The 13197-nt window shown below is 37.5% G+C and overlaps 1 protein-coding gene across 1 annotated transcript in view; it reads left to right on the top strand.

Moving 5' to 3' along the window:
* LOC150089664 (uncharacterized) overlaps window positions 1–12902 on the top strand; it is a 132603-nt gene extending 119701 nt beyond the window's left edge. Inside the window, exon 6 of the mRNA XM_090368721.1 lies at window positions 12552–12902. Within this exon, the coding sequence (XP_090224847.1) occupies window positions 12552–12893 (342 nt within the window). The 3' untranslated portion in view covers window positions 12894–12902. The remainder of the gene's footprint in view (window positions 1–12551) is intronic.
* The last annotated feature ends 295 nt before the right edge of the window (window positions 12903–13197 follow it).

Genomic DNA, 13197 nt, shown 5'->3' with positions numbered 1-13197 from the left:
CCTTGATTCTCTGAGGCTAATATCGTTAGAAGATTTGTGGTTATTTTATTGATTTGATAGTTGCCAGTATCTTCATGCATAAGGCATTCAGCTGATTGCTTGCTATTGTTTCAAGATGTTCTTTTACCAGCTTTTTGAGTTTCATCAATATCTCTCCATCACTAGCAAGGCTTGCTTCACATTCATGGTGCAGCTATCAGTTTGCACTGTGACATTCTCTAGATACCATTTCAGATCAGAATGTGTTGGGCAAAGGGTATTAATTTGGTGATTATTCATGTGTACTAAAGTTTTAGTATCCTCTGTTGCTTTTGAATATTCTGTAGTAATCACTTCACTCATCATTTCTGTTTTTGCCATTTGTTCAGGATTAGAATTTGGTATTTGTGGAGATGCTGTCCTGGGAACTACCAGCTACCTTAGGCTGTGGATCACTAGCACTGTGTGTTATTTTCACTTAATATACGACAATATTTACAAATAAATTTTCTCAGAGATATTTTTGACATCTTTTTTATGCATACTAAACTGCACTCTTACCACAGGTTCTACCTCTGATATTTTCCATTGCCCAATTACAACATATGCATCTTTATATGCTTGATGACAAGACACTACACTCACATACAATATTTGTGGGTGTTGTGGTTTTCTTAAACCTTGTCATACTTCCATAAGTCATATTTTGGTACACAGAGCTTTATTAATCCTTTCAGGCATGCAGGTAGGTTGTTGTTGGGTTTTTAGGAGCATTAGCAACTAAGGCCATATTGCTCTGGGGATATGCGGTGGTCATTCCCTGACCTTTCCGCATTCTCCGTATTTGGTGGCCATGGGCTCGAACCCTGGTCTAATCAAGAAGCATGTGCTATGCACTGCTGCTCCTGCCCACCTGGCTACGGAGGTGCCAATGCAGGTAGGTGGAAAATTTTACCTATAGTCGGGTGTCAAAGTCATGGCCAGTCTGGGTTGACCACATTCATTACACAGGCAGCTATTTAAAAATATATGAATAATGTCTCAGAACAGTTATGATGCCAATGCAAAGTGATTGTAATAAAGAGAAAATGCTTATCTTAAAGATTGTCTTTTAGTTGATTGAAGCATAAGCATTCATTAGTGATGCAGTTGTCATTGACAACTTATCTAGATATTAGAACCATTATACTGTTCTTTAACAGTTTTATCAGAACACAGTTTACCAATAGCTTCTCACTTCAGCCCTCTAGTAACATCTGCTTTATTTGCAAGTAAAGCTAAGATGCTTTGCAGAAACAGTTTTCATTGTATTTCAATCATTAGTGGCCATGCTATACCCCTGACAGGTGCACTGCAAAAAGAATCTTCACACAAGCAAAAAAAGGTGATTCAGTTTTCTGTAGAATTAAAATTATTTTTTCATATGATTGTCCTTTTACCAATCTCTGGACCCTTTCAAGAAGCCTCAGTAGCATTTTTTTAAATTACCTCTTTGTTTGTACACAATATTCCAAGTGCAGTCTTACAGTTACCTTATATAGTGGATTTATGACCTCCCTATATCTACAGACTATTGTTCTATAAATCACTGTAGGATTTCCTCACTGCCTGTTTACCCTGCTCAGGGAAGTTCATATCTGCCCATATCATAACTCCCAAATCTGTTATGATATGTGCAAATATGTGGTTCCCTGAGCAGGGTAAACAGGTGGTGAGGAAATCCTATAGTGATTTATAGAACAATAGTCTGTAGATATAGGGAGGTCGTAAACCCACTGTATAAGGTGTGCAAATTTTGATATTGCACTCTTTCTCCATTCATCGATGTTGTTTATGAAAATTGGAAACAACAGTAGTCCAAAAACGATATTGGGGACCCACTTCTGATGTTACACCAATCTGAAGAATATTCATTAATCACAACCCTCTGCCTACTTCCCTGCAGTCCATCTTAGAATCTTTGCAGTAATCCCAGTGTTCCAGCTTATACAGTAACTTCTCAATAAGAGTCTGTTAAATGCCTTGCTAAAATTCAAATGAACTATGTTGAAATTATGTGAGCTGTCTCAAAATTCCTACATCCAGTTCATAAATAATTGTGTCAAAATAGCTTACCAGGTTAGTTAAACATTATTTTCTCTTAACAAAACCATGTTGTTATCCTTCAGAATGCCTTTTCTATCTAATTGTCCCTGTATTGAACATTTAATGATTGCCTCCAAGATTTTCCCTGCCACTGAAGTCAGACTAACCATAGTCTGTAGTTACCGACTTCACCCTTAGAACTACCTCTCTGTATTGGCGATTTGTTTGCACTTCACCAGTACAAAGGAATCTCTCCTGAGTTTGTTGATATGCCCTCATAATAAAGTCAGTGGCTCGAAACACTCAATGGTTGCCACCCTCAAAATTACTGGATATGTTGCCTATCTACATATGATATCAAAATAATTTTGATATCATATATTTGGATTTCAGGAAAACTTTTGACACTGTTGTGCATGGAAGACTATTGTACAAATTGGAGCAGAATGATATTAAGGGTAAGTTGCTACAATGGATAAAAGGATGGTTGAGTGTGAGAAGACAGAGGGTGGTAATTAATGGGTGCTGCTCTTCGTGGACTAATGTTATTATTGGAGTCCCACAGGGTTCGGTATTGGGTCCTCTGTCGTTTTGTATATTTATCAGTGATATTGATGAAGGTATATCAAGCTTAGGGTCGAAGTTTTCAGATGATACAAAGGTTGGCAGGGTTGTTAATGACAGTAATGGCAGTGTGCTACTGCAACAGGATTAAATAATTTGGGCAGATGGGCTAAGAAGTGGCAACTGAATTTTAACCTTGACAAATGCAAAGTACTGCATATGAGTAGAAGTAACCCGAGAGAAACATACCAACTGTGTGGTACTACACTTAAGGTGGTAGAAAATGAAAAAGACCTGGGAGTAATTGTGCAGTCAGATATGAAGTTTTCTGAGCAATGCAGACAAGCTGCCAGGCCAGGTCATGGGGTTTTGTCAATGATATATAGGAATTTTGCTAGCAGAGAAAAGGAGGTGATTGTCCCTCTGTATAAGGCAATGGTCAGGCCACGCCTTGAGTACTGCGTACAGGTCTGGAGGCCTCATTTTAGGAAGGATGTAGATTTGCTTGAGCGTGTGCAGAGAAGGGCAACAAGATTGGTGAGGGGAATGAAGGGATCCTCTTACCAAGAGAGGCTTAAGTTCTGCAAATTGCAGTGGCTGGAGACGAGGCACCTGTGCGGAGATCTGATTGAGGTGTATAAGGCCTTGAATGGGTTGAGCACGCTGAATTCTGATGGGATCCTTCCACTTGTTCAGATTACGAACCTAAGGGGGCATAAATTCAAATTAAGATAAAAACAGATGTAGAATAGATGTACGGAAATTTGCCTTTAACCAGTGGGTTGTTAATTGCTGGAACAAACTTCCATCTGTTGTTGTGGAAGTTGATAGGTTAAATAAATTTAAGGAGTAACTGGACATGTATTTGGAGAGAATGGTGTGATTTTTTTTATTTATTTATTTTTTTTTTTTTGGCTGATGCTGCATAAGCTCATACACTTGCTTTCTTGTATCACATGCCACTACTACTACTACTTCAGGAGCCTTATTTGCCTTTAGGCTCAAAAATTTTTCTAATTAACAATCATCTGTAATTTCAAAATTACTAATTTCATACATCTCAGCCTTGCTTGCACAGCCTCTCCTCAGCATGAAGGGTCTTTTGTGTAAAGACTGATGCAAAGTACCTATTCAGTTCATCAGTAACATTGGCTATCTAAGACTTTTCCAGTACACAAGATCTGATTTGTTTTCTTCTTCTTCTTTGTATTCATATACATGAACACTTACTACTACTACTCTTTCCAAAGTAATGGATAAATCTATTAACCACAACACCTCAATCTTCCATTGCTGATATTTTGGCTTATGTTACCCATCTATGGACAAATTCACAGGAAAAGTTTGGTGAAGCTTCATCAGTTGCTCTTAATACTTCTCAGGCTTTTGATTGTGTTTGGCATAAAGGTCTTCTTAATATGCTTCCATTTTATGGATTGCCGACTGTTTTTCGAAATTTGGTATCCAGTTTTCTCTGTAACTGCTTTCTGTGAGTGTATGGCTCTCTGTCTTCTAACTTCTCCACTAATGCTGGTGTTTCCAAAGTTTATTTTTTTTCTCTCCCTCTTTTCCTCTTGAATATTAATAACTTTCTTCTGCTGATTGGAGATCCTAGTTTTGGGTTATCCATAGCTTTGTTGATAATAGCACATTGCATCTCTTTATCCATAGCAGTAACTTGCCCTTAATGCCACACTGCTCTAATCTGTATACAGTGGCGTAGTTAGGGGAGGCGGAGGGGTGGCACTTTTCACGTGAGACACAATTTTATTTTTCGACGATTCTTTTTTATTTATGTTAACTTAGTAATTTTTATTACTTAGTTGTGAGAGGAGTTTTTCTATATTAAAATTGATTAAGGATTACCTAAGATCTACAGTGAGTACCTCACTTTTAAGAAATCGACAATGTCATCGACGATTTTGCTAACAGAAAAAGCAAGAAAAATAACATTTTAGAATGTTGGAATTAAAGTTTTACTTCAAAAATAAATAGTGGTTTAATTTATTTCCTTATACGTCATTTTGACTTTTCGTAGTATTTTTGGTGTGTATTGAGAGGGGCGGCAAACTAAGGGACCGCCCTGTGCAGCAAAAGCTCTAGCTACAGTACTGTCCTGTATAGCACTTCTTTATGTGGAACAATGCCACAAAAGCTTTACTGAAATCTAAATCTCTGATGTAAAAATTATTTGCATTCAGTTCCCTTGTTATTGTGTCATAATAGCTAATCATATTGGTCAGGCAGGATTCCCCCTTCCCAACAAACCTGTTCTATGATTTCCATGTAATTCCCTTCCTGTTAAGATGACCCTACAATATTTCTTTAACCACCGACTCCATTATTTTCCATGGAACAGAAGTCAGTCTTACAGGTTTGTGGTTGCTCAGGTCACCCTTTGATCCCCCCCCTTATGAATAGAAGACAATTTTGCATACTTGCAGTCTAAAAGAGTTTCTCCTGAATTCAAGGATGCTCTCATAATTGTGACCAACAGTTTGCTTACCTCTTTTGCTACATAATACCTTTTGCTTGTAATAACACTGGATAGCTTTCATCAGCCTGACTAGGTGCCTTATTTACTTTTAGCTTTCAGTAATTTCTCTTCCATATTTTTCTCAGTTATAGACTGAAGAGATGGCTTTGATAGTCTTGAGTGGGTTTGCCTCTGAAAAAGTTTCAGATGTTAAGGAAGTCACTTTGGCCAGTGATAAGAGTTACAAAACATTGAATTGCTTTGTATTGCCAGCGAACAGTAACAGGCATTATTTCAATTTGTTGGTACAGTTGATGTCAGTTGACACAACAGGAGGCATTTAACCATCCAATGAGAAAATATATGGCCGACATGATAGGCTGAAGGGCAGATTTTGAGACAAAAGACCAGTTTAGTTATGCATAGAGGAAATGAGGTAGGATATAGTTGGCAGAATATTTCCATATAGTGTTTGGATTATGAATGAGAGCAAAGTTGCACCTCACAAGGCAAAATGCTGTCAGTGTGGTAAACTGAGAAGAAAGTTGTGAATCTAGATGTGCTCCTAAAACTCTCATCTAGTTTACAGGGGGAATTAATTTAGATTGGATTCTAGAGAAAAAATTATATTGTAGGAAAGAGGAGATTTTCAAAAGAGCAGACAATAGATACTTAGTCTTTCAGGGGTTGACATGCAAACAGAAAAGTTCAGTTCAACAACTAAGTGACAACTTCAAGGACGTTGTAAGGATTGAAAGGGCTGACTTGCCAGAAGGGGTTGGAAAAGCCAGAAAAATGTTATCAGCTGAAATCTGGGTGACTTGAAAAAAAAGGAAAAAGTGGCAAAGAAGAACACTAGCTAGGCCAAGAGGGCTTCTCTTGGCCCAATGTTCTGAATACAGGTTGTGGATTCGTTAGAGATGGTAAAAGTGTGATCATTAAGTAACTGTTTAACCACTTTCAGCAGCGATCCTAAGATGCAGTAATAACTCTGCAGCAAAGATTTTTTTTTTTTTTGCCACATTACAGAAATTGTGGAAATGAGTTGAAGAAGACATGTTTCAGCTGAATGTGCTGAGATGCTGGTTTAGAATCAAAAATAGAAGGTGATTTCAAGAGAATTTTGCTTCCTTTATTAAAGGAAGCAAATAGAAATAGGCCTAAAGTCATTTGGCTTTTGTAGTTTAGATTGCTTGGAGATAGGAATAACTCTGTAAAATTTCCAGTTTGGAGGTACATAAGCTTCAGTGAGAGTATGGTTGCAAAGGTTTGCCAAAGATATCGAGGAAGAAAATGCTACTCATTTGGAAGAGATTTGATTAGCCACTTTAGGTTGGAAGGTTAAATTGAAATTTTAGACAGCATGTCACGACACAGTTTTTGAACATGGTCATTGCATCGGTGGATGAGATAAGACCAAATATTGGCAACATAATCTGCCCAGGACAAGTTGGGAATCTTGAGGGATAGATGTAAATTTTTGTGAAAAGATCCTTTTTTTCTTTTTGAAGGAAAGAGGATTGAATGAAGAATATTAACATTAGTTAAGGCATATGATCCAAAGAAAGCAAGCTTTATAATACAGTATCAGTCAAAAAAAAAAAAAAAAAAACTTCCCATTTCACCCATCCAGTCACTCCAAATTGTTTGTCTAGTTCGGCCTTAAATTTATTTAAGCTATCAACTTCCACAACAACAGATCTATCTGTTCCAGCAATCAACTTCCCACTGGCTAAAGGCAAACTTCCGCATGTCTATTCTACAACTGCCTTTCCTCAATTTGAATCTGTGCCCCCTCAGGTTCGTAATCTGAGTAAGCAGAAGAATCCCATCGGCATTGAGCCATTTTGGCCTGCTCAAGCAGGTCAAAAGTTCATATAATGACCTTTCAATGTAATGACCATTTCTCATTCCCCTGGGTGGGTTGCCATAAAGAGCGTTGACTATACAAAAAACACTGCATCAACGTATGTTATCATACCACACTTCACACACACAAAAAAAAAGCCAAATAGTTGCAAAGACAGTCGTGGGTCATTTGACAGGGTCTCATATGCAGTTTCTATAGGAAAACTGGCACCTCTGTAGCCAGGTGTGAAGGAGCAGCAGTGCGTAGCACACGCTTCTTGATTAGACCGGTGTTCGAGCCTGTCACCACCAAATACGGAAGATGCGGAAAGGTCAGGGAATGACCACCACATATTCCCGGAGCAATATAGCCTTAGTTGCTAATGCTCCTAAAAAAAAAACTAAATAAATAACAAAAATAGGAAAACTGTAAAAATGTCATTTCAGAAACTGTTGCAGTGAAGGTTTGACTATATTTGGGAAGGTGGGAAAAAATTTCAGATTTTCATTCATTGATTAACAGTTAACGTAAGTATGTTATTTTCAGGGGCCACCTGTTAGGTGACCCACCATGTCTGCCAGTTTATTAAATAACCTTTCAGGATTAGCTGCCCTTGCCAGAAACTTAAAAATTAAAATTACGCTTCTGGTAATGATGGCTTTTTATTATTATATAATAACATTATTTTATTTGATATAGTATTAGTATTAGTAACGGCCGTATGGTGCAAGAAAGCCTATGGCTTATGCTGCACCAGCCAAAAAAAAAAAAAAAAAAAAAAAAATCCGAACAAAACAATGATAAAAACAAAAATTAAATAAATAAATAAATAATAATAATTAATAAATAAATAAAAATAATAAAATGAAATTAAAAATTAAATAAAAAGGAAATTAATCCTATCATCCTATGCGCTTCCCTTACCCGAAAGTACTATCCAGATGACCTTTGAATTTCCCCAAACTGTCGGCCTCTACCACCCATGAAGGCAACTTATTCCAGTAATTTATAACTCGCTGGCTAAAATAAAACTTCCTGCAGTCCAATCTAAACATTTCCCCGCGTAACTTGAATTTATGTCCCCTAGTTCTAGCATCATTTATAATCTTGAAAATTTTGTCCTCATTCATTTTACTGATGCCTCTCAGAGCCTTAAACACCTCAATCAAATCTCCTCTAAGGTGTCTAGTTTCCAAACTCTGCAACCCACATATTCGAAGTCTTTCTTCATAAGGACGCCCTTTTGCCGATCTCACCAGGCGAGTTACCCTTCTTTGCACCCTTTCAAGAAGCTCGATGTCTTTCTTTAGGTGCGGTCTCCATACTTGAACACAGTATTCCAAGTGTGGTCTAACATAGGCCTTATATAATGGGATTATCACGTCCCTATCTCTACTTGCAAAAGTTCGATAGATCATCGATAGGACACCATGGGCCTTCCTTGCAACCTGTTTACAATGCTCAGAGAATTTCATGTCTGACCGTATCGTAACACCCAAGTCCCTTTCCTCCAGTACTGGGTTTAGTTGAACTCCACCAAGTGAATAAGTTATTTTGGGATTACTGTTTCCCAGGTGTAATACTTTACACTTTGTTGGATTAAAGCACAGCTGCCATTTTTCTGACCTTTCTTGAAGTCTATCTAGGTCTCTCTGAAGAAGCTCAGCTTGACAGTGATCATTAACTACTCTACCAATTTTAACATCATCTGCAAATTTAGACATCACGCCCTCTATCCCTTCATCAATGTCGTTTATGAAAATTAAAAACAACAGTGGTCCTAATACTGATCCTTGGGGAACCCCACTTCTTACATCAACCCAATCTGAGGAATAGCCATTTATCACAACCCTCTGCCTCCTGCCCTGAAGCCATCCTTCTATCCATCTAAGGATTTTCCCAGTGATTCCAACCTGTTCCAGCTTATAAAGCAACCGCTCATGTGGGACTGAGTCAAAAGCTTTGCTGAAATCTAAATAAACAATGTCGAAATTATTCCCTAAATCCAGCTCGTGAGTGACCCTTTCGAAATAGCGAACCAGATTTGTTAAACATGATTTTCCCTTTACAAAACCATGCTGAGTATCCTTGAGAATTTCAATTCGATCCAAATGATCCTGAATTCCACCTTTGATCAATGCCTCCATGATTTTCCCTACTACTGAAGTTAGACTGACAGGTCGATAATTTCCCACTTCACTTTTAGAGCCACCCTTATGTATGGGAGATACATTTGCACTTTTCCAATCCAAGGGAATCTCCCCAGAGTCTAGTGATGCTCGCATAACCAGCCTCAGTGGTTCAATGCACTCGCTTGCCGCCTCTCTCAAGATTATAGGGTATATTCCATCAACTCCAGGAGCCTTACTAGTCTGCAGGCTTGAAAGTTTTTTCATTAAATAATCTTGCGAAATTTCAATATCATTAATTACATATTTTTTAACTTCGCTCCCACTATTTCCCATTGCCACAAAAGGCTTTTCATTTGTAAATATCGATGCAAAATAACTGTTGAGTTCATCTGCAACGGCAGCTGGTGTATTTATTACTATCCCCTTTCCCTTACGTAAAGGTCCGATCTGGTTTGTCCTGCTCTTCTTAGCATTTATATATGTGAAGAATTCTTTATCCCCCCTCTTTGCTCTGTTTGCTAGTGATGTCTCATAAACTGCCTTTGCCTGTCGAACCTTTTCTGTGGCTCTATTACACATCACCTTGTAGCTGTTATAGGCTTCAGTACTTTTTATTGCTCTGTAACGTTTCCATGCCACCTTTTTCTGCTCAAGTAATGTGGCAACTTCACTATTCATCCAACTTGGAACCCTTCTCGTGGAGTATTTTTTTAATGGTATATACGCATTCAAGGCATCTGTGATTAATGTTTTAAAAGCGTACCACAGTTCAATTGTATTCATTCTCTGCGCGATATCTACCCAGTTAATAGAGGCCATGTAGTACCTGAAGGCATCGTAATTTCCTTTTCTGAAATTAAAACCCATTCCTTTGCCTTTTACTTCTGCTACCTCTCTCGTCATTATCCACCGTAGAACTCCGTGATCACTTCCTGCTACTGGTTCCTCTACTGTCAGCCCTGTTATGTCATCTGATTCATGTGTGATGATGAGGTCTAGGATATTCTTTTCTCTAGTACTTTCCCTGACATGTTGATACAAATAACAGTCATCTAGTTGATTTAAAAATTTTGTTCCCCATGTCGAGTTTCCTTCCCATTTACTCCAATCAATTAGAGGCAAATTGAAATCACCCATAATAAGGCATTGACGCTTACTTGCCCATTCCATTTGCATGTAGAGGCTTTTGTCATAGTCTTCACAATCACCTGGTCTGTAGATTACTCCTACTCGCATTGTACCTTTGTTTCCAACTATCTCACACCATACAGACTCTATACTAGCATGTGAAATGTCTGAATCTGGGAAAGCTATCGTCGCACTCAGGCTGCTTCTGATAAGGAGCATTACCCCACCACCCCTTCTATCTACTCTATCCTTCCTAAATACATTATACAAGCCGTACTGAAACTCATCATCCCCAATTTTCGGGTGGCACCACGTCTCCGTAAGCCCTATTATGTCCGCGTTACTTGTTTTAACCAGCAGTTCGAATTCGCTCATTTTATTGACGACACTTCTAACGTTACTGTATAAACAATTAAGATTTACTGTTCTTGTATATTTAACAACCCTAACACAACCCTTGAAGTTTTTTAGGCTCTCTTCCCTGATATTAGCTACCTGCTCACGTGAAACGTCTTTGCCTCCAGAACATCTAGATAATACGTCCAGTTGGGGTAACAGATAAGAACTCTTAAGGTATGTGCAAGAGTTACATTGACCAATATTATCAGATAAACGCGTGTCAGTATTACCCACATCCCCCCTAACTAGCAGTTTCCCTGAGCCTTTAAGGTATCCTCAATAATACTGGCAAAAACTTTTGCACCACCTTTGTTTAAGTGTATCCCGTCTCTACAAAACAAATTCCTTCTACCTACAAGTGTGGGCCATGCTGATAGAAATTTACCCCCTAAAGCCTTGCAGATTCCTTCAAGTCTTGAGTTAATCCACAAGGCTCTTAACATATAATCCCTCCTATCGTGTCTGGGCAGAATTGCAGACACATAGACATTATGGCCTAGCTCGCGACATTTCCTCAGCATGGTCCTGTATTTTTCCAACAAATCGTCAGATCGTGTACGTTTAATATCGTTTGTCCCCACATGAATAATAATATTTTCTTTACCCCCTTTAAAATCTGACAGTCTGTTGGTGACATCATCAATAGTTGCTCCCGGCAGACATACCCTGGTTCTACTCCACCTATCTTTATTACAAAAAATATTCCCCGTTTCCCTGACAATGGAGTCTCCTAATAAAACAATGTCCTTTCTAACCAGGGTAGTTTGCACTTGGTTTTTCTGTTTTGAGGCTCGAATCGGGTGTGCATCACTTGGTAGATTGCTGGAGTTTTGAGTCCCTGACGAGCTCCCAGAAGCATTATTTTCGAGGGCAAGCACTCGTTTTTTCAGGGACTCAAATTGTTCCATCAGTGCACCAAATTGTAATTTAAGATCGGTGCACTCCTTACATCGATCACAAAGAAAAGAATCCCCAGGTGAGGTAGGATTAGTCACCAGGTCGACCTTGGAAAACATTCCACAGGTTCCACAACGGATTAAATCATGACTCACCCGTAAATCGCCATCTGCTATTTCCGTGTGAGTCACGATACCCTGTGACGTGTTTAAGGCAGATCTCGTAACAACCATTATAAAATTAAATAAATATCAATGAAAGTAACTTTAAAAAATTATATCTATAATATTATTAAAATCAAACAGTTACAGGAAAACCTATAACAAAATAATCCAACAATATTTAAATAAATCAAATATTTAAAAGCACTATCCAAAAGTAAACCACTTAACTGAGGAGCCCTGTCTAAGCGCGTCCGCTCACCTCGAATGCCAACGTACCTATAGTTTTTCTTTTTTTTTCTATAATATCTATAAAAACAATTTTTATTAGGAAAGACCGATTTCCCACCATTTTCACTGCCCTTGCACTTTGCTCATTCTTGCACCATGGTAGCTATGCTTCTGAATCTACAGAATACTAATCATCTTTTCTTCAAGTCATTACCAATAGGAGCAAAGAAAAAGAAACCAACAGCTTTTATTAAAACCTTTGAATGTCTGAGAATGTGAAGTTCACGTTTATTTTTAACTACTATTAGCAATTTGTAATAATATTATATTCACTTTGTTCCTTTTTTTTTTTTTAATTCTCTATATCAAATATTTATGACCTAAAATTTTTAAACTGTATCTCAATAGACCTATAAACCATATGGAACGGTCAACTCAAGTTTTGTGAATATTGCAAGTAAATCATATCAAATGGGACTGAGTTAGCTAATCTCTGGTAGGTTGTTCCCATTCTGCAGACCAACCAATTTTAAAATACACTGTTTACAGACATTGTACACTACTATTTCATGGACAGAATTGCCTAATGCAAACAACTCAGGCCAGCTAGAATATTAATTATATAATTATATTTCTGTTTCTCTTTGCAGAAAACATTGTTTAATGTTTCTAATAAAAGTTCCATAGAAGAGAATGCCTGCAATCATTATAGCCCAGAAGATAACAAACAAGAAGCAAAATATGTGGAAAATAAAGAATATGCAAGAATAAAAAATGAATTTAAATCTGACATGATAACTGAAATTAAACCCTCTGTGATGCCTGATATGCATATGGTTAAAAGTGAGAGTTGTAAAAATGAAGATAAGAACTATGAACAGAAACCGGAAATAGATGAAAGTATAACAAGCTGTATTATGAGAGATTTGGAAGAAGTCCTAGAAAAGATGATTCAGCCAGTAATGGTATCAAATGATGGTAATGGTGATTGATATCACAGATTTAGTAGAACAAAAAAATTTTCATGAATTGAATAGTTTATCCTTCCCAGAATGATTCAAATCATAGTTATATAAACTTTTCAAATATACAAAGATAATTGAATACCTAGTAAATGGGAAAACGTAGAATATGCATTTCTTTTTAACTTCTTATACAGAATATTAACAAAACTTAATGAAAATATTTTACATCATTATTTTATAGGCAAGACAGCAAAGGACAAAGCTCTTATACCATAGCTTTGTCAAGTTGAGTTTCTGTTTGCCATGAGTTGCTTTGATATTGCTACAATTG

The sequence above is a fragment of the Mastigoproctus giganteus genome, chromosome 2 (assembly GCF_048544385.1).
Source record: "Mastigoproctus giganteus isolate SK-2022 chromosome 2, ASM4854438v1, whole genome shotgun sequence".
NCBI lineage: Eukaryota > Metazoa > Arthropoda > Arachnida > Uropygi > Thelyphonidae > Mastigoproctus > Mastigoproctus giganteus.
Note: the sequence above shows the minus strand (reverse complement) of the source record. Positions and strands in the feature narration are given on the sequence as shown.